The sequence below is a fragment of the Leptodactylus fuscus genome, chromosome 6, assembly GCF_031893055.1.
Source record: "Leptodactylus fuscus isolate aLepFus1 chromosome 6, aLepFus1.hap2, whole genome shotgun sequence".
Taxonomy (NCBI): Eukaryota; Metazoa; Chordata; class Amphibia; order Anura; family Leptodactylidae; genus Leptodactylus; species Leptodactylus fuscus.
In genome coordinates, this window is record NC_134270.1 from 79,357,089 (window position 1) to 79,383,833 (window position 26,745).

The 26,745-nt window shown below is 45.3% G+C and overlaps 1 protein-coding gene across 1 annotated transcript in view; it reads right to left on the bottom strand.

Moving 5' to 3' along the window:
* Nucleotides 1-13,322: 13,322 nt before the first annotated feature.
* Nucleotides 13,323-26,745, bottom strand: part of TOMM40 (translocase of outer mitochondrial membrane 40) — a 35,053-nt gene continuing 21,630 nt past the window's right edge. Inside the window, exons 7-10 of the mRNA XM_075280319.1 lie at nt 22,228-22,350; nt 16,393-16,469; nt 15,411-15,513; nt 13,323-14,215 (exon numbers count right to left, since the gene is read on the bottom strand). Coding sequence (XP_075136420.1) covers nt 14,076-14,215; nt 15,411-15,513; nt 16,393-16,469; nt 22,228-22,350 — 443 coding nt within the window. The 3' untranslated portion in view covers nt 13,323-14,075. The remainder of the gene's footprint in view (nt 14,216-15,410; nt 15,514-16,392; nt 16,470-22,227; nt 22,351-26,745) is intronic.

A 26,745-nucleotide genomic window follows, 5' to 3' on the forward strand; every position in this document is an offset into this window, starting at 1 on the left:
TACAGTTGGGGGCAGCGAAGTCAGCCCAAGTAACACACTGGCACACATGGCTGACTTCATGTTGGGTTGCTTTTCAAGAGACAAAGGCATAGTTCACATCATGGAGAGCAAACAATACTGGATTGAACAAAAATTGGATTGAGCTGATATAGCATGACTGAATTGCTGTGTATCACACTTAGCTTTTGGGGGGTAGACCCTTAAAAATTGGATTGAGCTGATATAGCGTGACTGAATTGCTGTGTTTCCCACTTAGCTTTGGGGGGTACAGCATTAAAAACAGGTTTGACCATACATGGCCTGACTGAATGAATGGCTGTCTCCTACTTAGCTTCAGGGGGAAGACCCTTAAAAATTGGATTGGGCTGATATAGCCTGATTGAATTGATGTGTCTCCCACTTAACTTTGGGTGGTAGACCCTTAAAAATTGGATTCAGCATAAATAGCCTGACTGAATTTCTGTGTACAAAAAGATACAAAAAGGTTCAGCTCACCCACAGGTTGATATCAGACATCGGCTTTTCAATGGTTAAATTCTTCGGGGTGCACGGCAACACACTCTATTCCTTGAGTGTAATATCTCCACAGCAAAAACAAATTTCTCCGGCAACTCTCCGATGATAAAATATAACTTTAAAAATAAAATGTAAACCCCCTAAAAAATGCAAAATGCGTTTTTTAGGGGGTTTACACAATTTTTTATTTATTTATTTATTTTTTTCTTTATTTTGTGATCGACATCAAATTTTTTGTCATTTTATGATGTTTTCTGATTAAAAGTTATATTTTATCATCGGAGAGTTGCCGGAGAAATTTGTTTTTGCTGTGAATTTCTGTGTCTCCCAGGTAGGTTTTGGGGTTACACACCGTGAAAAACTGGATTGAGCGTACATAGCCTGACTGAATTTCTGTCTCTCCCACCTAGGTTTTGGGGGTACACAACCTGGATATCTGGATTGAGCGTACATAGCCTGACTGAATTTCTGTCTCTCCCACCGAGGTTTTGGGGGTACACACCCTGGATATCTGGATTGAGCGTACATAGCCTGACTTAAGTATATATAGCCCTCAGCAGATATGTTTCTCTCCCTATCTCTGACCGCAGATCTGACGAATATGGCGGCGGCTGTTCTTATGAATGGGAGGTCACATGTTTTTGGCAGCCAATGGGTTTCTTCAATTTTTTTTCAATGCCTCCTTTGTCGTTTGTTCCTGTCCCACCTCCCCTGCACAGTTATTGGTGCAAAAAACACGCCAGGGAAGGTGTGAGGGGATACAAATTTTTACTGCGTATGCTGCGTGGTAATCGATTAGGAACGAATACCTCGAACTGCCTGATATTCGATCGAATACCTATTCGATCGAACGGTGTTCGCTCATCTCTATTGGTGAACAATGTGGCTCTTTCCCCCCCCCAAACAATTTAATGGCTGAACACATTTCTGCTAGTAATATGGAAATAAATGGGCAAGAAAAGTCCTTCTGATTGCTGTGGTTCTAGGAGCTGGATCAAGACCAGTTAGCCGATTATTGGCATAGCTGTTTGTAGAGAAGGGGCTGTTGGCCATGCATTTCTCCTATGGTAGCCTCTAGAGGAAAAATGTAGTATTATATGTTATACAATCAAATGAATGACCAAGGGACCAAGTGACCTCTATTTCTTTGTGACCCTTCACTACTTAATGGAGGGTCGTCCAAAGCAGGGGACTCTTCATCATATGGACGAAAAGGAGTTATGAATAAACTTGTCTTCATCTTCTTAAAAGAACTCCTTGAATATAAAGTTTATTAAGACACAATGACCCTATTATAATACTGAGCTCACGGTGACGGTTGTGATGGGGGGGGGGGGGGTACATGAAATGTAACCTCTGAAACCCAGTGCATGAATAAATTAAGACTTGTTAAAACATTTCTGACATACATATAAGGAGCTTTATCCTAGATCTTCTGGTAGTGGGCAGCAGGTTGCAACTTGAGTTACATAGTCGTATATTTTAAAGCGCTTCTAGCTCTTTTAGGTAGTATGAGTCTGTATTTCAGGTATGTACAGGTCTAACACATAGGTGATGTTTACGGAGTTCATGTGTTTACAATGTTTCATTAGTTGTAAAAATAAATACAGAAATGAGCAAAAAACTTAAATTAGGAAAAATCCATAAAACCTTCCATTATTTATTATAAGGTTATTATGTGCTACATGACTTTATACTGAGATAGAGTGTCCTAGACATATAGGATTTTTGCAGGAATTTGCTGAATACATGGACTCCATTACCTAGTGGCTGGAATTTGCCCTCCAGGAAATGTGAAGTTGAGACGTGGCAGAGTTTGGCTGTGTGATCTCGTAAAGTTTCTTGTGTTTATCTGCAGGTTAAGAGATGGCAACCTCTAGTAACCTCTATTGTAACCCATTAATCTCTGTATTGTTTGCAGGTGTTGTATCTGTCTCAGTGAAAAGTGGAATGGAAACCTAATCCACATAAAAAGTGTTTGCCTTAGGAAACCCGTGGACCCCTTAGACTATAATGGGGTCCATGTGGTTTCCGCATGAAAAAAAAACAGACAGAAAAGTGCAGAGGGGAATGGAATCCCCGAATGCAGATGTGAACCAGGCCTAAGAAAGCAGGCTGAATCCTCAATAAGCTTTCGTACAATTTTCCTAAAAATAAATCAATAGGACACAATTTAGTATTCTACATAATTAATCCACAATAATGACTAAAAAAATTGTATTCTTGAAGGAATAACTAGAGATGAGCGAAATATTCGAGATTCAATTTTCGTTTCAAATAGCCCCTCGAACGAATATCGAACCCCATTATAGTCTATGGGAGAAAATGCTTCGCTACAGGGGATCCCACCATTCGACTCAGGAGAGTCACCAAGTCCACTATGACACCCCAGGAAATTATGCCAACACCCTGGAATGCAACTGGGACAGCAGGGGAGCCATGCCTGGGGGCATCTAACATGCCCAAGTACCTGTATTACGCCACTATCTCGTCGGGATCCCTGTCAGCTTGCGATATGCGTCAGCTAACTTTTTCCCCATCTCTGGTGTAGCAGAGCTCAGCACACACTCAGCTCTGCTGCATCTCTGGTGTAGCAGAGCTCAGCGCACACTCAGCTCTGCTACATTTCGAGTGTAGCAGGGCTGTGCGGTCAACACTCCTACATCTGAGATCGGACCACAATGGAGACTGCTGTGGACCGATCCTCCGCCTCCTCCGGCAGAACCAGCGTTGATTGACTGAATGCTGTACTCTATATGGCATTCGGCCAATCAACGCTGGTCAATGCATTCCTATGAGAAAAAGTCAGTTCCCGCATATCGCAAGCTGACAGGGATCCCGACTAGAGATGAGCGAACACTAAAATGTTCGAGGTTCGAAATTCGATTCGAACAGCTGCTCAATGTTCGTGTGTTCGAACGGGTTTCGAACCCCATTATAGTCTATGGGGAACAGATACTCGTTAAGGGGGAAACCCAAATCCATGTCTGGAGGGTCACCAAGTCCACTATGACACCCCAGGAAATGATGCCAACACCTCTGGAATGACACTGGGACAGCAGGGGAAGCATGTCTGGGGGCATCTAACACACCAAAGACCCTCTATTACCCCAACATCACAGCCTAACAACTACACACTTTACACACTCAATACCACCTCTCTGACAGTAGGAAAACACCTTGAAACATGTGTATTTGGCACTTGCAGTGAGGAGAGCTTGTCACCAGCAGTGAATTTGGCCCTTGTAGTAAGTTGAGGTTGGCACCAATATTTGTTTTGAAAATCAGGGTGGATTGAGCCTCTAACCAGCAGAGTTTGGGCAAATTCATGGTGGAGGGAGCCTCTAAACAGCCCAGTTTGGACCAATTCATGGTGGAGGGAGCCTCTAAAAACCCCAGTTTGGACCAATTCATGGTGGAGGGAGCCTCTAAAAACCCCAGTTTGGACCAATTCATGATGGAGGGAGCCTCTAAACAGCCCAGTTTGGGCAAATTCATGGTGGAGGGAGCCTCTAAAAACCCCCAGTTTGGACCAATTCATGGTGGAGGGAGCCTCTAAAAACCCCAGTTTGGACCAATTCATGGTGGAGGGAGCCTCTAAACAGCCCAGTTTGGGCAAATTCATGGTGGAGGGAGCCTCTAAACAGCCCAGTTTGGACCAATTCATGGTGGAGGGAGCCTCTAAACAGCCCAGTTTGGGCAAATTCATGGTGGAGGGAGCCTCTAAACAGCCCAGTTTGGGCAAATTCATGGTGGAGGGAGCCTCTAAAAACCCCAGTTTGGACCAATTCATGGTGGAGGGAGCCTCTAAAAACCCCAGTTTGGACCAATTCATGGTGGAGGGAGCCTCTAAAAACCCCAGTTTGGACCAATTCATGGTGGAGGGAGCCTCTAAACAGCCCAGTTTGGACCAATTCATGGTGGAGGGAGCCTCTAAAAACCCCAGTTTGGACCAATTCATGGTGGAGGGAGCCTCTAAAAACCCCAGTTTGGACCAATTCATGGTGGAGGGAGCCTCTAAAAACCCCAGTTTGGACCAATTCATGGTGGAGGGAGCCTCTAAACAGCCCAGTTTGGACCAATTCATGGTGGAGGGAGCCTCTAACCAGCAGAGTTGGTGGAAATCAGGGTGGAGGGAGCCTCTAACCAGCAGAGTTGTGGGAAAGCAGGGTGGAGGGAGCCTCTAACCAGCAGAGTTGGTGGAAATCAGGGTGGAGGGAGCCTCTAACCAGCAGAGTTGTGGGAAAGCAGGGTGGAGGGATCCTCTAACCAGTAGAGTTGTGGGAAAGCAGGGTGGAGGGAGCCTCTAACCAGCAGAGTTGTGGGAAAGCAGGGTGGAGGGAGCCTCTAACCAGCAGAGTTGGTGGAAATCAGGGTGGAGGGAGCCTCTAACCAGCAGAGTTGGGGGAAATCAGGGTGGAGGGAGCCTAGTATTAGCAGAATTGTGCAACGCTTATGGTGGATGAGTATGAGGATGCGGAGGAATTGGAGAGGTTGAGTACAGACATGGAGTTTCATGTTGGGGTGCTTTACACAGGTGGGCACAAAAATGAAGGCTCTATCCAGTGGTGGTTCATTTTTATCAAAGTGAGCCGGTCGGCACTCTCAGCTGACAGACGGGTGCGCTTGTCAGTGATGATGCCACCGGCTGCACTGAACACCCTCTCAGATAGGACGCTGGCGGCAGGACAGGACAGCACCTCCAAGGCATATAGGGCAAGTTCAAGCCACAGGTCAAACTTTGACACCCAATACGTGTAGGGCGCAGAGGGGTCGGAGAGGACAGGGCTGTGGTCGGAAAGGTATTCCCGCAACATGCGCCTATACTTCTCACGCCTGGTGACACTAGGACCCTCCGTGGCGGCACTTTGGCGAGGGGGTGCCATCAAGGTGTCCCAGACCTTAGACAGTGTGCCCCTCGTTTGTGTGGACCGGTGAGAACTTGGTTGCCTACTGGAGGAACTGCCCTCCCTGCCGCCAACGTCACATGCTGGAAACATCTCCATCATATTCTGCACCAATTGCCTGTGGCAAGCATTGATGCGATTGGCCCTCCCCTCTACCGGAATAAAAGACGAGATGTTGTTTTTATACCGGGGGTCAAGGATAGCAAAGATCCAGTACTGGTTGTCCTCCATGATTTTGACAATACGCTTGTCGGTTGTAAAGCACCCCAACATGAACTCAGTCATGTCTGCCACAGTGTTAGTTGGCATGACTCCTCTGGCCCCACCGGAAAGTTCAATCTCCATTTCCTCCTCATCCTCCATGTCTACCCATCCGCGCTGCAACAATGAGACGATTCGAAGTTGCCCGGAAGCCTCCTGTATCACCATCACATCATCGGACAACTCTTCTTCCTCCTCCTCCTCCTCCTCCATTAAACGCAGTGAAGCGGACAGATGTGTGGACCTACTCTCCAGCTGTGACGGATCGGATGCTATCCCTAACTCCTCTGTGTGATCTGAGTTATCCCTGATGTCAATCAGGGATTCTCTCAGAACACACAAGAGCGGGATTGTAAGGCTCACCATCGCATCCTCAGAGCTCACCCTCCTTGTGGACTCCTCAAAGACCCGTAGGATGTCACAAAGGTCTCTCATCCATGGCCACTCATGGATGTGAAACTGAGGAAGCTGACTTTGTGGCACCCTAGGGTTTTGTAGCTGGTATTCCATCAAAGGTCTCTGTTGCTCAACCACTCTATTCAACATCTGAAACGTTGAGTTCCAGCGTGTGGGGACGTCGCACAAAAGCCGGTGTTGTGGCACATGCAGGCGTTGCTGGAGAGATTTTAAGCTAGCAGCGGCTACTGTCGACTTGCGAAAGTGGGCGCACATGCGCCGCACTTTCACCAGTAGCTCTGGAACATTGGGGTAGCTCTTTAGGAAACGTTGCACCACTAGGTTGAAGACGTGGGCCAGGCATGGAACATGTTGGAGTCCGGCAAGCTCCAGAGCTGCTACCAGGTTCCGGCCGTTATCACAAACGACCATGCCTGGGCCCAGGTTCAGCGGCTCAAACCATATTGCCGTCTCATCGAGGAGGGCATCCCTCACCTCGGAGGCAGTGTGCTGTCTGTCCCCCAAGCTGATCAGCTTCAGCACAGCCTGCTGACGTCTACCAACGCCAGTGCTGCAACGTTTCCAACTCGTAGCTGGGATCAATCTAACAGCGGAGGAGGAGGCGGTGGCGGAGGAGGAGGCGGTAGAGGAGGAGGAGGAGGGGGGTGTTCTTCTCGTGTCCCTGCCAGGAATGTTAGGCGGGGAGACGAGGTACACTGGGCCAGTTTGGGAAGCAGTCCCAGCCTCAACTACATTCACCCAGTGTGCCGTCAGTGAAATGTAGCGTCCTTGTCCGCATGCACTTGTCCACGCGTCGGTGGTCAAGTGGACCTTTGTGCAAAGCGCGGAACTAAGGGCCCGCCTGATGTTGAGTGACACGTGCTGGTGCAAGGCGGGGACGGCACACCGGGAGAAGTAGTGACGGCTAGGGACGGCATAGCGAGGTGCCGCAGTTGCCATCAGGTCCAGGAAGGCGGGAGTTTCAACAAGCCGGAACGCCAACATCTCCTGGGCCAGCAGTTTAGCGATGTTGGCGTTCAAGGCTTGCGCGTGTGGGTGGTTAGCAGTGTATTTCTGCCGCCGCTCCAATGTCTGAGAGATGGTGGGTTGTTGTAAAGAAGCGCCTGATGGTGCCTTTGATGGTGCAGGAGAAGGAGATAAGACAGGAACAGGGGAGGATGAGGGAGAAGTCAACAAAGTGGCGGAGGCAGATGAAGTGGTGTCCTGGCTCGTCCTCTGGAGTGCATCGCCAGCACAGTCAGCAGTGGCAGAGGCAGTGGCAGTGGCGTGAACGGCAGGCGGCCTTTGTCCTGCCGTTGCTGCCTGCCACTGATTCCAGTGCTTGGATTCCAAATGACGGCGCATTGAAGTGGTGGACAGGTTGCTCTTCTCAGAGCCCCTAATCAATTTCGAGAGGCAAATTGTGCAGACAACACTATATCTGTCCTCGGCGCATTCCTTGAAAAAATTCCACACCTTCGAGAAACGTGCCCTCGAGGTGGGAGTTTTTCGGGGCTGGGTACGAACTGGAACATCTTGGGAGATTCCGGGTTTGGCCTGGCTTCGCCTAAGCTGCTGACCTCTGCCTCTAGCTACCCTTTTTGGTGCTGCACCTGCCTCAACATCCACACTACTTTCCCCGCTTGACATTCCCCCTGTCCAGGTCGGGTCAGTGTCCTCATCATCCACCACTTCCTCTTCCAACTCCTGTCTCATCTCCTCCTCCCGCACAATGCACCGGTCAACTGGATGCCCTGACGGCAACTGCGTCACATCATCGTCGATGAGGGTGGGCTGCTGGTCATCCACCACCAAATCGAACGGAGATGGAGGAGACTCTAGTGTTTGAGCATCTGGACACAGATGCTCCTCTGTTAGGTTCGTGGAATCGTGACGTGGAGAGGCAGGTTGAGGGACAATGAAAGGAGCGGAGAACAGCTCTGGGGAGCAGGGACAGTTGGGGTTATTGTTCTGTGAAGCTTGGGAATTTTGGGAGGAAGGAGGACAAGACTGTTGGGTAATAGGAGGAGAAGAGGCAGAGTCTGACTGGCTGCTGGACAATGTGCTGTAAGCGTTCTCTGACAGCCATTGCAAGACCTGTTCCTGGTTCTCGGGCCTACTAAGGTTTGTACCCTGCAGTTTAGTTAATGTGGCAAGCAACCCTGGCACTGTGGAGTGGCACAATGCTTGCTGCCCCACAGGAGTAGGCACGGGACGCCCTGTGGCTTCACTGCTACCTTGCTCCCCAGAACCATTCCCCCGACCTCGCCCACGGCCTCGTCCACGTCCCTTTCCGGGAGCCTTGCGCATTTTGAATTCCCAGTTAGAAATTGGCACTATATACCAGTAGCAAAAATTGTGGGTGCACGTAACCCCAATATATTCTTTGAATTACCAGTCAGAAACTGGCACTATATGGCAGTAGCAAGAAATGAGGGTATTTGTAACCCCAATATATTCTTTGAATTCCCAGTCAGACAATGGCACTATATACCAGTAGCAAAAATTGTGGGTGCACGTAACCCCAATATATTCTTTGAATTACCAGTCAGAAACTGGCACTATATGGCAGTAGCAAGAAATGAGGGTATTTGTAACCCCAATATATTCTTTGAATTCCCAGTCAGACAATGGCACTATATACCAGTAGCAAGAAATGAGGGTATTTGTAACCCCAAAATATTCTTTGAATTCCCAGTCAGACAATGGCACTATATACCAGTAGCAAGAAATGAGGGTATTTGTAACCCCAATATATTCTTTGAATTTCCAGTCAGACAATGGCACTATATACCAGTAGCAAAAATTGTGGGTGCACGTAAGCCCAATATATTCTTTGAATTACCAGTCAGAAACTGGCACTATATGGCAGTAGCAAGAAATGAGGGTATTTGTAACCCCAATATATTCTTTGAATTCCCAGTCAGACAATGGCACTATATACCAGTAGCAAGAAATGAGGGTATTTGTAACCCCAATATATTCTTTGAATTCCCAGTCAGACAATGGCACTATATACCAGTAGCAAAAATTGTGGGTGCACGTAACCCCAATATATTCTTTGAATTACCAGTCAGAAACTGGCACTATATGGCAGTAGCAAGAAATGAGGGTATTTGTAACCCCAATATATTCTTTGAATTCCCAGTGAGACAATGGCACTATATACCAGTAGCAAAAATTGTGGGTGCACGTAACCCCAATATATTCTTTGAATTACCAGTGAGACAATGGCACTATATACCAGTAGCAAAAATTGTGGGTGCACGTAACCCCAATATATTCTTTGAATTCCCAGTCAGACAATGGCACTATATACCAGTAGCAAGAAATGAGGGTATTTATAACCCCAATATATTCTTTGAATTCCCAGTGAGACAATGGCACTATATACCAGTAGCAAAAATTGTGGGTGTATATAGCACCAATTCTATTGCTAGGGGACTTGCAGGGTATTTCTGAGGTGAAGGTGGGGGGGCACACCGTTGGAACGGGGATTTGGGGTGTATATATGGGGTATACGGGAATACACTGTCAGTGTGTTCCATTCAGGATCCTGGGAAAGCTGGGTTGCGGCGATTGAGCCCGTCAGTGCCACGTTACACTGACAAGCTTCTCCCTGGAATTGAAGTTATATGTAACCCCAATATATTCTTTGAATTCCCAGTCAGACAATGGCACTATATGGCAGTAGCAAAAATAGTGGGTGTATATAGCCCCAATTCTATTGCTAGGGGACTTGCAGGGTATTTCTGGGGTGAAGGTGGGGGGGCACACCGTTGGAACGGGTATCGGGGGTATATATCGGGTATACGGGAATACACTGACAGTGTATTCCATTCAGGATCCTGGGAAAGCTGGGTTGCGGCGATTGAGCCCGTCAGTGCCACGTTACACTGACAAGCTTCTCCCTGGAATTTAGCTCTTATAAGAGCTGTTGGTTGTCTTCTCCTTCCTATCCTAGCCTGTCCCTGCCTACCCAGAATCTAAGCCCTAGCTAACTGGACGGAAACCTCCGTCCCCGGTGAATTGCAAGCTCAGAATGACGCGAAGCTGGGCGGCGCTGTTCTTTTAAATTAGAGGTCACATGTTTTCGGCAGCCAATGGGTTTTGCCTACTTTTTTCAACGTCACCGGTGTCGTAGTTCCTGTCCCACCTCCCCTGCGCTGTTATTGGAGCAAAAAAGGCGCCAGGGAAGGTGGGAGGGGAATCGAGTAATGGCGCACTTTACCACGCGGTGTTCGATTCGATTCGAACATGCCGAACAGCCTAATATCCGATCGAACATGAGTTCGATAGAACACTGTTCGCTCATCTCTAATCCCGACGAGATAGAGCCCCAAAGAGCTGTTTGAGTAACATTCCCACCTAAATAAAGGTAATCCTTAGCTAACCCTGCCTGTACATCTATCCCTGTCTCACAGTCACATAGTTCACAGTCTCATATGACCCGGATATTAAATCCACTATTCGTATAAATTGGAGGTCACCTGATTTAGCCAGCCAATTACTTTATCCGATTTTTTTTTCGATGCCTCCGTTGTCATAGTTCCTGTCCCACCTCCCCTGCACAGTTATTGGTGCAGAAAAAGCGCCAGGGAAGGTGGGAGGGGAATCAAATCTTTAGTGTGTTTGCCTCGTGGTATTCGATTGTAATCGAATACCTGGAACAGCCTGATATTTCATCAAATATCAATTCGATTGAACACCGTTCGCTCAGCTCTACTCAATCTATTTAGGGGCCAGTAGAGCGACCACTAGGCTTCCACATAGTTATGATACAGCTTTCACCTGAATGGTAAATTGCACAAAATCTGCATGGGTTTTTCCAACACCATATATTTGAAGCAAACTTTCCCTGAGCCTAAGGCCCCATGTAACAAAAGGCAAGAAAATCCCTGCAGAAATACAGTGTGTTTTTTCTGCAGCAGTTTTCATTGTGTTTTTGCAGACTTTCTGCCATTGTTATACTTACTAGGAAAACGCCAGCATTTCCGCAGGTATAATTGACATGCTGCAATTTTCAAAAACTTAGCTTATTTTTCCTGTGGATGGGATTACCCAGAATCCCATTCCATTTGCAAGTACTGTAAAATGCTGCATTTTTGCAACATGGGGTATTAGCCTAAGGGTGCATTCACACTACGTAAACGGCAGCTTATTCTGAATGTAAAACACATTCAGAATAAGTGGCGTATAAAGCAGTTCCATTCATTTCTATGGGAGACGGCATACGAGCGCTCCCCATAGAAATGAATGGGCTGCTTTTTTCACTACGAGCAGTCCCATTGAAGTGAATGGAAAGTGCCCGCGTGTACGACTAGCTCTGCTCATGCCGAGCCGTACACGCTAGCACATCCCATTCACTTCAATGGGACTACTCGTAGTGAAAAAAGCAGCCCATTCATTTCTATGGGGAGTGCTCGTATGCCGGCTCCCATAGAAATGCTTTATACGCCGCTGATTCTGAACATGTTTTACGTTCAGAATAAGCTGCCGTTTACGTAGTGTGAATGTACCCTAAGGCTAAGGCCCCATGGGCCGTTTCCGCAGCACTACAGCGCTGCGGGAAGAACCACTGTGTGAACGCATTGCGGTTCTTTCCGCAGCACTTTTAAGAGAAAGTTCAGTTTTCCTCTGCAGACTTCCTCTTAACATTATATCTACGGGAAAGCCGCTGGCGTTTCCGTAGATATAATTGATATACTGCAATTTACAAAGCCGTAATGGCTTTGCAAATCGCAGCGTATCCGCGCTGCGATCTTTTCCGCAAAGTGGGGATGGGATTCGCACGAATCCCATCCACTTTCCCTGCACAACGCCGCGATTTTTCCCACAGCGTCTCCGCTGCGGGCAAATCACAGTGTTTCTGGGCCGTGAGGCCCTGGCCTTAAAGGGTTTTTCCAGGGACTGTAATGTACTTTCCTTCCTCCATGCATTTGTTTAAACTGAACCCAGGGGTTTTGGGCTGGTTCTGACCACATGATCCATGGAAACAGAAGAGGTGTGTGAAAGAGACCCCACAGTATAATAATCTAACTTTCACGTACCTTTGGCTGTGTTTGCCTTAGAATGCTAGAAATTAGATAGATAATAAGATTTAGTAGCCCTTACAGTGTCCTACACTATGTTTTAAGCCATTTTTATGGTGACGTTAATACCGAAATATTGCATCTGCAAAGCATCAATTGAAGTATGTCTGCAAAGACATTGGTTCAAGATGTGTTTTGTTCATGGTTGATCCGTTTTTTTTTTTTTTTTTTGTTTACATCAAAAATGTAATTTTTTTTTTTTTTTTTTTAAATTGGTCATAGCCTCCAACTGCCACACACTACCCATGATCACTCGGAGTCGCCTTTCTCTATCCACTCAGATGCCATGGTTGCTTGATTGCAGTAACAAAAGTGTTAAACATTAGGGATTATAGAGGCTCAACTATAATATACAGCTGATACTTGCTGTATATAGTGCAGGTAAGGCTACTCAGCCCACTCCATACAATCCACACCCACTAAAAATATATGGTAAATGGCATTAAGGGTTCAAAAGAAAAGCAAGCATCTATAGAAGCAAACAGGTCAGGACTGCTGAAAGATCCTGTATAAATACATAATTTTTTTTTAGACACTAGCCTCATGACAGGAATAGTGACATTTCAGAGAAGAAATTTGTCATACTGATCACATAAAGAGTTGTCTCTATGGACAATACGCCATGAGGCTAGAGGAATATTGCAGCTTTCTTGCAGAAATGACACATTTGTCCAAAGTAGGGTATATGGGTAAGTTCACACAGAGTTTTTTGGTCAGGATTTTGAGGCCGTATCCGCCTCAAAATCCTGAACAAAAAGACGACTCCTGTTGAAATCAATGGGAACCGATCAGGACTTTTTTCCAGGAGACGTTTCTTCCGGCTCCTGGAAAAAAAAAAAAAAAAAGCGACATGCTCATTCTTCAGGCTGTTTCGCCTCATGATTCGGCCTGAAGACACACCCAGCTCCAGACTAGGCCCATTCATTTGGCCTAATCCGGAGCGGAGTGCGTGGCTGGTTGACGGTGCAGTACATTGGCTTTCAGTCGCGGCTACCCGGTTTTTGGTCCAGAACATGAGGCAGCCCATTAAACTTGGTTTTACTCCTGCAATCAGATACTTTTACTTTCTATTGTTAATGGCTTGTAAAGATCAGCCATTCTGAAACAATACATGCAAAAAACTCAAAACAGTCACTCAACAGAATCCCATAGCAGAAGTCACTTTATTAGTGCTGTACAGGCCGGTCATGACTTCGCTTTGAGTTACATATCAGTTTTGTGTAAAAGATCAATGTCATATTGTTTCTTTTCTTTATAACTTATAAACATGATTTACATCCAAGCTCCTAAAGATGGAGAACAGGTGGCAGCAAGACCCCAGCCACCACCCCCCCTCCGACAGCAGCACAAGGTGTATTAAAGGTCACAGGACTCAGGTAAGGCCCAGAACAGACCCCCCTCCTAGACAGGATGATTCTCTAGTAAGGTGTAACAGAAAGGAATCCAGGTAGGGAGCAGACATCAGAATCACTACTCAGAAGATGAAGACTCCCTCCTACATTCACACTTCAATATCCCCATGGAGTGACCCAAAGAATGGCTTATAAGAGAGGGACAAAATAAAACAATTCCTAAGGTCCATGATGCATGACCCCGAGCAGGAAGAACAGACTCATCCCATAAAGAACATACATAAAGACAGTAGGGAAAGACAGAAACAACAACAGGGCCGACTTCCTCTCCATTCTAGGAACCCACAGTAACTATTCACAGATAGTTCCTTTACTGCCTCCCTGCCCCAATGATAAAAACAATTTTTATAAAAATGTGCCTGGCAGGAGATTGGGAAGAAAACAAGTTTAGAATCTGTAAGGGTGGGGTGGAGGCAGTCACAATGCAGGAGGAAGAGGTCACATGTCTGGCTGCGGAGGGGAGACCACAAGCTGAGCACAAGAAGCTGATGTTAACCAATGGTCAGACCAAAGCCACACTGGAATTTGTTCTTCTTGTGGTTGAGGAAGGCTCCCATGGCTAGCGTGAGGGGGAGCGGAGGAAGCTTTTTTTCTAAAGTGGCACCGACTATCCAGTTACTGTCCACAGAACCTACATAAAAAGAAAAAAAATAAATAAAAATATGGAAGCATCTTACTGACAGCAACATGAAAATCCTCAGAGTTTAATGACAATAAAGAAGGCCTAAAACCAGGAATGAAATATACAACCTGCAATTCTGGTTACTCAGTACTGTTTGTACAATGACAGTCTAATTTTATGGTAATGAATATTGTATGGTTCTGGATGTTAAACCCTATATTAAAAGGCAGGGGTGTCACTATATGGGGTATATAGGTAGCAATTGCTATGCAACCGATTACAATATTACAGCTAAAGAAGTTTGCTGAGGAAAATTATACAATTGAAAGAAGGCTGTATCTGGTTATCCCCCCTGATCTAGTCTAGATATAGATGAGATATGGCTGAGCATTTAGGAACACAGTTCTGCGTGGTATCCTGTGGCACATCTATCAACTCATAGATTGCAGACACTATCATCCTAGCTGGCTCCATAAATGCTTAACTGACCACAAACCTGGTGACCTTGCAGGCCAAAGAAGTGTTGACATCTGGTGAAGACATTCCCTGGCTGTGTTTTTTTTTCTGATTTCCAATGTAACTGGTGCTGATATATTGTTCTCGGTTAAAGGAAGAGAAAAGCCTCCTAGCACTCACTACAGAGTGATCTGGGAACTCTAAGACCCGCAGTACCTTGGTACTCACCGATCACTGCTTCAACAGCTGTATAAACAGTGCTCAATGAGTGTTGCGTATAAAGCAAAGGGGAAAGCAGGGACAGTAATAAACCATCCCTGCCTTCTCAATAGGGAGTCTTGCTATCACCTACCTCATTTTGGAAATTCTACAAGGATGTACCAAGAAAACAAGGTACATGTTTGTCTAGTTGCTAACCACAATACAATTATAAACGTTCACCACTGCACTCTTCTTAGGATGTTTGTGCAAGTTATTTACTATACACAATAGAGTATATATAGCATGTGATATGTGATTTGTATATAGTAGCAAATCACAATTTTTGTGTCACGTATTGTATATACCCTATTGTGTATAGTAAATAACTTGCACCAGCATCATAAGAGGAGTGTATTGTATTACACTTTATACAAAATGAAATTGTTGATATTCTGACAAGGATAAGTGCAAAAGGGGAATAAAATATGCTGCAAATATGCATAGAAGGCACACTTCCCTCTGGTGGCGATACAGTGTAATAGCATACCTTTAAAAAGAAGATTGGCTTTGGGGAGGTCCAGCTGGTAACCAAAGGAAACACTGGTGTCCTGCATCCGAGTGCTAGCTTCAAACTCCACTCCTACTTGTAGCTGAAAGCAAAGTAGATAAGAATCAGCATGTTATAAAAGGACAAGAAAAAAATTTAAATTTGGTTCTTACAATGAGATATTTTACAGCACATAGTATATATACACCATACAATATGTGCAGATACGTCAATTGAGAAAGTTGTATTTTTAAGAAAAACCCTTACCTATTATTGATGGCCAGTCTCCCACGTCACAAGACTGTGGGAGCTCTCCGGTCAGTATAACAGCAGGGAGCCTTCTGAAGGTTCCCAGGCCTGTCACAATAATATAACTATTGAGACCTTTAGTAGGAGTCAGTAGTGATATAAGGAAATCATAAGCTGCAGTACAGTTGTATTGCAGTGTATTAAAAAATAAATAAATAAATAAATTATCCTCTAACCTAGTGAATTAATTGCAGTTCGGTGGAGGAGAGACCCCTACTGATCCTAGGAACAGGGGGTGATTTATACCTACTGTGAATGTAGCTGTGGTGAATTCAATTCAATGGGAGCATTGGCAAAAAGCTGAAGAAATTTTAAAGGAACAGGACAGAAAAATGGAGGTAGCTTTATACCTACTGGCTCCGGCACAAATCCGGCACCAGAACTGATGCCTCTTGAAAACTATGGGATCTTTTCTGGAATCAATTTCCCTCCAACATGCACACAAGGAAACTGACTATAACTACACACATTTTCTACTCTAGTAAATCTAGATGGCATCCTACATAGTTTTCATAACCTTTCATAACCAAATTTCAACAGACCAAAATAAAGGGAGACAGGAGCAGTATCAATTGTAGCAAAAGCACATTTGTTTCATAGGCGTGCAAACAAATCATAAAAAAATCTGCATTGACTTGGATGAATAATGACAGACAGAATTAGACTCACATACCTGATCGTTGGCCTTATGGTAATATGTTGCATGTGCTCCAGCCTGTCCCAATGTGAGTGTTGCCGTCCAATTAGGAGCTTTTTGGTAAAAGAAAAAAAAAAAAAAAAAAAAAAAAAAACACCCTTGTTATTAAAATGTAAGTTACAAACAAGAGAACTCCAAGTATTAAAATTATGCACAAAACGTATAAAAGGGAGCAGGAGTGCTGATGTGCAGAGTCAACAACTGCAGAGCAGGAGGAATAGCAAGCTGTTGTACAGTATCAGTAGTTGTGCTGGTGTGTACAGAACATCTTCAAAAATTACACTTGGTGAACCGGAGGGAAAGTATTAATGAGCCTGGTATAGAACAAGACCCCAGGCCATTTTAATAATCATGACAATTTCCTCTGAGATTCCCTTCACAAAGAGGTGTAATAAACCTTATCAACCATTGTCTTCTGTATATAGCTACAAGAGTTAGGGGGCGTTCACACTACCGTCGGTGTCCGACAGGTAGTGTCCGTTCAAAATCTTGTGCGGACATTAGCATTGGACACTAGCTGTGTCCGTGACATTTTGTATTGATTTAAATGGAGATCGGGTGCGTTCTTTTACTGTCCGTAACTGTCCGTTCCCAAAGATTTCCGACTTTTCAAACGGACAGCAAAACCCGACATGTAGGTTTTTCTTGTCCGCTTGAAAATTCGGACATCTTTGGGAACGGACAGTTAAGGACAGACACGGAGTGTAAAAGAACGCACCTGATCTCCATTTAAATCAATACAAAATGTCACGGACACAGCTAGTGTCCGCTGCTAATGTCCGCACAAGACATTAGCAGCGGACATTACCTGTCGGACACCGACGGTAGTGGGAACGCTTCCTTAATAGTTATGTGAGTATGAGGAGTACTGATCCTGTAAGGGTGTATTCACACTGAGTAAACGCTAGCTTATTTTGTAGAGTAAAATTACACTTGTAAATTTTGCTATCCCATTGACTTCAATGATATTTTTTTACAAGTGTAAAAATACGCCTGTAAAAAATACGCCTGTAAAATGTCATTGAAGTCAATGGGATAGCAAAATTTACAAGTGTAATTTTACTCTACAAAATAAGCTAGCGTTTACTCAGTGTGAATACACCCTAAGCTTGTCATTCTTCCTGAAACGTTTCATTATGAATACCAAGCACCTACAAGAAGAAATGTGTATAAACCTGTCACTTCTTACAGCTTTCCTGACATTCTCACCGGTTAACTCGCTTTCAGAAATGTTTTGCGATAGTCACAATTGATCAAATGCGGCGAGTGCCAGATTACACTTAATGCCCCGTTCATTATTTGTGTAATTACACCCATTATTTGTTGCACACGGTATTTCAGACTTCAATCATGTCTGTATAAATCATCCATCCGCTCCAGGCATTAATTATATGCATTAACGCTCTCGTGTGTATTTACTCCTGATGAGTGCCGTGAATGAATAACTAAACACAACCCCACATAATCCATGCTGAAGAAGTGTTGGCACAGCTACATATAACGGGCACAAACCAGCCTATTACAACAAAACATGTCCGCTGTGTTAAAGGTATATGCATTTTTATTTGGTGCATTATCAAATTCTGCCTGAAAATTTGGCCAAGATTGCCACACTATGATATGAAGGCATACCTATACAACCAAACAATGGCTACCAAGGCCAGACCACTGACTTATTCCTGCTCAATCTCCCTCAGTCAGAAACAGGAAAGATCCTCTAAATTCATTAAAAAGTCAATACATTTTGTTTCTATAAAAGTAAAAATGTAATAAAACTATACATCTAATTATACAGTCCAAAACAATTCAAATATTATGAAGCCAGAGTCCATAATTTTTTCTGATTCCACCAAAAATTGATCCTGACTTGGACTTACAGAAAGAGTGCATGGCAGATTAATTATGTTCAAACAACTCTGAATGGGCATGAAACATGGGGTGCGAATCATCCATACACTTCATTTTTAATGTAGTTCTTCAATAAAGCTTGGGTATTTTTATAGTGCTGGAGTTATACCTATAGCCAGAAGCTGCTACAAATTATAGTACAAATCTATGGCAGGCCAGAACCGACACATTTAACTTTCTTGCAGACAAATAGGCAAAGATGGGACAAATATATTAAGAGGCCTGCACATCTTAATACATTTGTCACATCTTAGCACAATGCAAATTGGACTAAAAACAGCATTAATCTGGCCATATTCTTAATCCATAATGGCTGAACCACTCTCATAGAAGTAAATGGGAGTTATGGACCTGGCATAGAACAGTGAGCTACGTTGTTACCATAGTTCCCATTTACGTATATGTAAGCTCAATACATGGCTTCCATAAAGTCTGACCATTGAGGACAATCTTCTCTTGAGATGAGCGAGTAGTGAAATATTCGATATTCATTTCGAGTAGACCCTCAATATTCGACTGAATATCGAATTCCATTATATTCTATGGGGAAAAAATGCTCGTTTCAGGGGAGACCCAAATTCAAGTAAGGAGAGTCACCAAGTCCACTATGACACCCCAGGAAATGATGCCAACACCTCTGGAATGACACTGGGACAGCAGGGGAAGCATGTCTGGGGGCATCTAACACACCAAAGTCCCTCTATTATCCCACTATCACAGCCTAACAACTACACACTTTCCACACTCAATAGAACCTCTATGAAAGTAGAAAAATACTTGGAAACCTTCTTTACTTTACATTAGTATGGACAGAAACACAAATTTTAAGCTAAAAAAACATTAGCATGCACCCCTTTAAATCATATTGCCCATAACAACCACAGATGGCATAAGCAAGGGCGAAATCAAACAGCCCCCACCCTTAACTGTCATTGTGTGCATGATGTGGTGAGACCTCCAAACATTACTTTTCTGGCCCTTCATGTGAGCCCTTCCAAATTAAGTCAGAGACCCTTAAGCTGAGCCATACAAAAATTTACTTTTCAGGCCCTTGGGGTGAGCCCTCCCAAACTTAGCTTCAGGCCCTTGGGGTGAGTTGAGCCTTGTACCAGCAGAGTATTAGGCCCTTTGGGAAAGTTGAGCCTTGCACCAGCAGAGTTTTTGGCCCTTTGGGTGAACTGAGCCTTTAACCAGCCGAGTTTTAGTTTTTAGCCTTTGGGGTGAGCCCGAAAACATTATTTGTAAGGTCCTTGGGGTAAGCCTTAATGGGGTTATTTTAATTAGTTTTTAATGGTGATGGTGGTGGTGTTGGAGGAGAAGGACGAGGAACTTGTGAGCTGGCACAGAAACATGGAACTGTGTCTCGTCATTAGCACTGAGGACGGGACATGTTGGTTGCGGGTCCACAACCACTACATTGCCAGGAGAGGCAGACTCTTGTGTTACTACACGCCTGGAGCTAGTGGCTGACTAGTTGGTGCAAATGCCGCTGGAAGCAATATCGGCTATCTACTGTAACACCGGTTCCTGGTGCTCAGGCCTTGTCAGCGGGGTGCCCTGCACCCTGCTTGACGTTGTGGATGAGGGCACTGCTGGCTGCCCCTCTCCAGTAGCCATTGGATCCACAGTAGCTCGACTGCAGCCTGGATCCCCAGCTGGATTTCCACGTCCCTGTCCCTTTGTGATACCCTGATGCATTTTCAGATGTGTACAGGTGATGACCGTATACAGTTTTCTTCTCACCTCTATGGGACAGGTATATATCGTATACCACTTGTAATCAATTTGAGCCCTAAAAAGGGCGTTTGTGAAGTTTTGGCAGGTTGCGTGTATATACGGTTGAGTATATACACTCTTCCTGCAGTGTAGCTCTGAAAAGAGCTGTTTGTTTTCAGTTTTCCTGCCTAGAAGAAGCTAATCTCTCTCTGACCCTCACTACGATGTCTCTCCCTATCTCACCAAACCGCATCTGACACAAATATGGCGGTCACTATTCTTATAAACCCGAGGTCACCTGATTTAGCCAGCCAATGACTTTTTCCTATTTTTTTTCGATGTCTACATTTTCCTGATTTCTGTGCCACCTTCCCTGCACAGTAATTGGTGCAAAAAAAGCACCAGGGAAGGTGGGAGGGGATACAAATTTTTACTGCGTTTACGGCGTGGTATTCAATCGAAATCGAGCATGTCGAATACCTTAATATTCAATCGAATACCTACTCGATCGAACGGTATTTGCTCATCTCTAATCTTCTCAAAAAAAGATGCAGCCAATTAAGAGCCAGGGCAAGAAGCCAGAGGGAGTTTATTTTAGAGATAGGTGGGACTCGTATCTAAGGGCTTGCTCACATCTGCCCCAGGTCTCCGTTTTGCAGGTTTCTGTTCCCTGCCCGAAAGTGGACAGGAGACGGAAACCTGCAGTCATTTTTCAAACTCATTCAAATGAATGAGTTTGAAAAGTGTCCGGCCGTGAGAGCCTTGTGCTCAGGAGAGAGTTGCAGTTGCACCAGAGGCCAGGAGAAGAGTGTTTTTTTTTTAAGGTTTGATTAGCTCCCCTAGCCTTCGCTATATTATACTCTGGGGTCTTTTTTGTAATAATACCATTTAATTTTCTTATATAATGTACTACGAAACTGAAAAATAGATTAATAAAAACCATCTTTGTGGGGAAAATAATAATGAACAAAGGGGCTTAATCATCGGCTTCATGGATATCATTTGTACTCTCAACCTTTTTATGTTGCTGTCTACAGAGCTGATCAAGGGTTCTTCATTCACAGAATAAGGTGTAGTGTTATTGCTACCATTAAGGGTTGCCTTTGACCCTTTGCTTTTATTAATTTTTTTCAGGGGGTGAAGTGACCAGAAAAACTCCGCTTCTAGCAGTTTAGAAAGGACCTTTTCACGTCCTCATGAAGGTGTGGGTTTTATATACCACTAGAAAGCTGACAGTGCACTAAATTAATTCATTCGTTAATTTCAGCACAGATATCTCCCCCACTGTCAGAAGCGTGTTCCTCGTAGCTCATCGTCATCGCTGGGCTGTGAGGACCGCTCCCTGTCTGTACGCTAACATATCCTTGTACTGTCAGAGGGGGTGTTCGTCATAGCTCAGCGTTATCGCTGGGCTGTGAGGAATACCCTTCGGACAGTGGGGAGATATCGGTGCCGTAACTAACGGCATCAATTTCTCCACCATCAGGGCACAGCTGTCTACTTTCTAACGGTGTATAAAACCACACACGAAAAGTCCTCTTTAAGTGTTTTGGCTTTTCTTACTATTTTACCTTATGGAATATATACTTTTATATCTGTTTAGTGTATTTTCAGATGTGGCAAAACCAATTATATGTACTTTTTACATTTCTTCTTGAATTTAAAAAGGCAATTTGCAGGTTTAGTATTTTTGCATAGAACATTTAAAAATTTTTTTTTTTTTTTGCTTATAGGTTTAGCACCCTTAGGGAAACTGAGTTTGCAATCATCGGATTACTCATATAATATATTGTAATACTCCTTATTAGATTATATTGTGTTATTATTGGTGTTCAATATAGCTGGCATCCATACAATATGCAGTGGCCTCAGCTTCGTTATTCCCCATGCACTTGTTCAACTTATATCTACATTAATTCAGTAATGAAAGGGTTCCACTGTGTATGGATCTGATCGGGGGAAAAGGAAGGGAATACTTAATAAGATATATTACACAGTTTACTATTAATCATTCGCATTACTGATTCAGAAAGTTTTTTTAAAAAGTTTTAAAAGTTTAGGTACACATTTAGGAGCCCATGATTCTCCGGCAAGACACACAGCCAAGCGAGAAGTATGTTTTAATACAGTTCACTGTCCCCCAACACCAGCCTATTTTTTATTGGATTTGTGTATCGTCCAGGTTACCTGTGTATCTTCCTGCTAGAGACATAACTGTTCCCTCCTCCCCAGGACGCCTGTGGTAGACAAGTTCACCTCCCAGTGCTAGGCTAGGAGTAATGCTCTGGAGATAGTGAGCAACTATAATACCTAAAGAAAAAAGCAGAGGACAGAGTTAGCGAATGGTAAGCAAAAAGCGGTCCCATAAAAGCAGCTCTTGGTTTCCATACACACATTTTAGTAGATGTCTAACAGAAATCAGTTTAGAACATGGTTAAACAAACAATATCCCACAGCTAGTCCACCTTCATCATATCCCCACCTACACAGAACACTGCTGGAGCGGAAATCAGATACTGGCAGGGAATGGAGCAGTGACAAGCTGGAGAGGTAGATCAGTGGAATGAGTAAGAGTGTATACAGCATTTTACAATACTCTAAGCAGTTTTCTAAATGCAGTGAAACCTTTCCAAAAGACCAATCCTTTCAGAAAAAAAGCCTTCCCCTCTTAAAGACCAATTTTTCAGTGACTGATTTTTCTCCCATTATACTGTATGGAAGCACACCACTTTTTTGAGCAAGTTTAACACTAGGACCTGCATACATTGTAAGAGCAAGATGAAAGCACCTCTGTACTGTGTCGCATCACTGGACTATAGCAAGCAAGAGCAGAAGACTTGTAAGGGACAATAGAGGAGAGAAGTTACCAGCATCACACTGGAGCAGAGTCTCCACGTCATAGTCAAATGCAATACAGGTTCACATTTCGGCTTAGGAAATGTCAGCAAGTATCGGCAAGGTTAGCAGTTACAGGGAGCCATGCTGGAATCCATGAGGGGAACCATGCTGAGGACCACAATTTAAAGGGACACCATGCTGGAGACTAAGAATAAGAAGGGGACTATTTTAGGGACCAGAAGTTAAAAGGGATACCATGCTGAGGAAAATTAAACCCATTCTGGGAATCAAGATTTAGAAAGCTGCTCTGCTGGGAACACATAATGATGAGAAATGAAATATGCAGGTCCCCAGGGAAATAAGAGTGGTTATGTGTTTTATAGTGACTTGTGTACAGTACCACAGTTGGTTCACTAGTCCCAGTCTAGACCTGTTGCTATGTGATATGCTAAAGTGATGCATAATGTGTAGAGATGAGCGAACACTAAAATGTTCGAGGTTCGAAATTCGATTCGAACAGCCGCTCAATGTTCGTGTGTTCGAACGGGTTTCGAACCCCATTATAGTCTATGGGGAACAGATACTCGTTAAGGGGCAAACCCAAATCCGTGTCTGGAGGGTCACCAAGTCCACTATGACACCCCAGGAAATGATGCCAACACCTCTGGAATGACACTGGGACAGCAGGGGAAGCATGTCTGGGGGCATCTAACACACCAAAGACCCTCTATTACCCCAACATCACTGCCTAACAACTACACACTTTCCACATTCAAAAAAACCTCTATCAAAGTGGGAAAATACCTGGAAACCTTCTTTACTCCCCAAATGGATGGACACAAACCCCAATTTAAGCTCAACAAACAGTAACAACCACCCCTTTAAATCACGTTCCCCATGACAACCACAAATGGAATAGGCAATGGGAATTCCAAAAGCCCTCACCCTTAACTGTCATTTTGAGTGTGTGTGTGTGTGTGTGTGTGTGTGTGTGTGTGTGTGTGTGTGTGTGTGTGTGTGATGTGGTAAGACCTTCCAAAATTCACTTTTCTAGCCCTTAACATGAGCCCTTCCAAACAAAGTTACATGACCTTAAGCTGAGCTACCAGCAGAGATTGAGGCCCTTGGCATGAGTAGAGCCTTGCACCAGCAGTGTTTTTGGCACTTAGGGTGAGTTGAGCCTTGTACCAGCGTGTGTCCCTTAACATCAGGCGGGCCCTAAGTTCTGCGCTTTGCACAAAAGTTCCACATTAACTAGGCTGAATGGTACAAAGATTAGTAGGCCCGAGAACCAGGAACAGGTCTTGCAATGGCTGTCGGATAACGCTTAAAGCACATTGTCCACCAGCCAGTCAGCCTCTACCTCCTCTTACCCAACAGTCTTGTCCTCCTTCCACCCAAAATTCCCAATCTTCCCAGAACAATAACCCCAACTGTCCCTGCTCCCCAGAGCTGTTCTCCCTTCCTTTGACTGTACCGCAACCTGCCCCTCCATTTCGCGATTCCACGGACCTAACAGACGAGTATCTGTGTCCAGATGCTCAAACACTAGAGTCTCCTCCATTCCATCTCCGGTCGATTTGGTGGCGGATGACCAGCAACCCACCCTCATCGACGACGATGAGACGCAGTTGCTGTCAGGGCAGCCAGTTGACATGCGCATTGTGCAGGAGGAGGAGGCGAGACAGGAGTTGGAAGAGGAGGTGGTGGACGACGAGGACACCGACCCCACCTGGACAAGGCAGATGTCAAGCTGGGAAAGTAGTGTGGATGTTGAGGCAGGTGCAGCACCAAAAAGGGTAGCTAGAGGCAGAGACATGTCCAGAGGCAGAGGTCAGCTGCTTTGCCGAAGCCAGGCCAGACCCGGAATGTCCGAAGATGTTCCCTTTTGTACCCAGCCCAGAAAAACTCCCCCATCGAGGGCACGTTTCTTGAAGGTGTAGAGTTTTTTCAAGGAATGCGCCGAGGACAGATATAGTGTCGTCTACACAATTTGCCTCTCGAAATCGAGTAGGGGCCCTGAGAAGAGCAACCTGTCCACCACTTCAATGCACCGTCATTTGGAATCCAAGCAATGGAATCAGTGGCAGGCAGCAACGGCAGGACAAACGTCGCCCGCCGTTCATGCCACTGCCTCTGCTCACAGTGCTGGCGATGCACTCCAGAGGACGAGCCAGGACATCACTTCATCTGCCTCCGCCACTTTGTTGACTTCTCCCTCATCCTCCCCTGTTTCTGTCTTATCTCCTTCTCCTGCACCATCAAAGGCACCATCAGGCGCTTCTTTACAACAACCCACCATCTCTCAGACATTGGAGCGCCGGCAGAAATACACCGCTAACCACCCACCCACGCAAGCCTAGAACGCCAACATCGCTAAACTGCTGGCCCAGGAGAGGTTGGCGTTCCGGCTTGTTGAAACTCCCGCCTTCCCGGACCTGATGGCAACTGTGGCACCTCACTATGCCGTCCCTAGCCGTCTCAACTTCTCCCGGTGTGGCGTCCCCGCCTAGCACCAGCACGTGTCACTCAACATCAGGTGGGCCCTTAGTTCCGCGCTTTGCTGCAAGGTCCACTTGACCACCGACACTTGGACAAGCGCCTGTGGTCAGGGATGCTGCAGTGCTTATCTTTAATGACAGGCAGGGTGAATGTGGTGGAGTCTGTTCCCCGGGTGCAAACTGGGGTGGCCTATCTCCTCTCCCAGGCCAAAATTCATGGCAGGAGTAGACTGAAACCCTACGACGCTGCAACCTCCACCACAGCTACTAGCGGCAAACGCTAAAACACTGGTGTGGGGAGACGTCAGCAGGCGGTGCTGAAGCTCATCAGCTTGGGGGACAGACAGCACAGTGCCTCCGAGGTCAGGGATGCCATCCTGGCTGAGATGGCATTTTTTTTTCCCTGCTACACCTGGGGCCTGGCATTTTTACGCCTGTGATAATGGCTGGAACCTGGTAGCGGCTCTGGAGCTTGCCAGCCTCCAACACGTTCCATGTTTGGCCCACGTCTAACCTAGTGGTGCAAAGTTTTTTAAAAACATACCCAAATGTACCGAAGCTACTGTTGAAAATGCGGCGCTTGTGCGCCCACTTTTGCAAGTGCACAGGAGTCGCTGCTAGCCTAAAAACACTCTAGCAAGGCCTACATCTGTCCAAACACAGGCTGTTGTCCGTCATTCACACACGCTGAAACCCTACAATACCATATCTTGAGCAGGGTGTGTGAGCTGCACAGACCTTTGATGGAGTTCCATCTACAAAACCCAAGGGTTCCTCAAAGTCAGCAACCAAAGTTTCTGCACCATGAGTTTCCAGGGGTGGCAGAGTTATGGCTAGGGGAAGAGGCATGGATAGGGATGATGTCTAGGGGCAAAAGCAGTGTGGATGTGGAGGCAAGCTAAGCAGGAAAAACTGGGGGTACAAGCTAAGGCATGGACTGGGGTGATGTCTAGGGGCAAAAGCAGTGTGGATGTGGAGGCAAGCTAAGCAGGAAAAACTGGGGGTACAAGCTAAGGCATGGACTGGGGTGATGTCTAGGGGCAAAAGCAGTGTGGATGTGGAGGCAAGCTAAGCAGGAAAAACTGGGGGTACAAGCTAAGGCATGGACTGGGGTGATGTCTAGGGGCAAAAGCAGTGTGGATGTGGAGGCAAGCTAAGCAGGAAAAACTGGGGGTACAAGCTAAGGCATGGACTGGGGTGATGTCTATGGGCAAAAGCAGTGTGGATGTGGAGGCAAGCAAAGCAGGGAAAATGGTGGCTAGAGGCAAAGGGATGTCCATAGGCAGCAAGGGCAAAGATGCAAAACTCTCCCGTTTCAAGAATTTTCCTGACTTGTTTCCCCACAAAACATTCCTGGGAGGAGGGC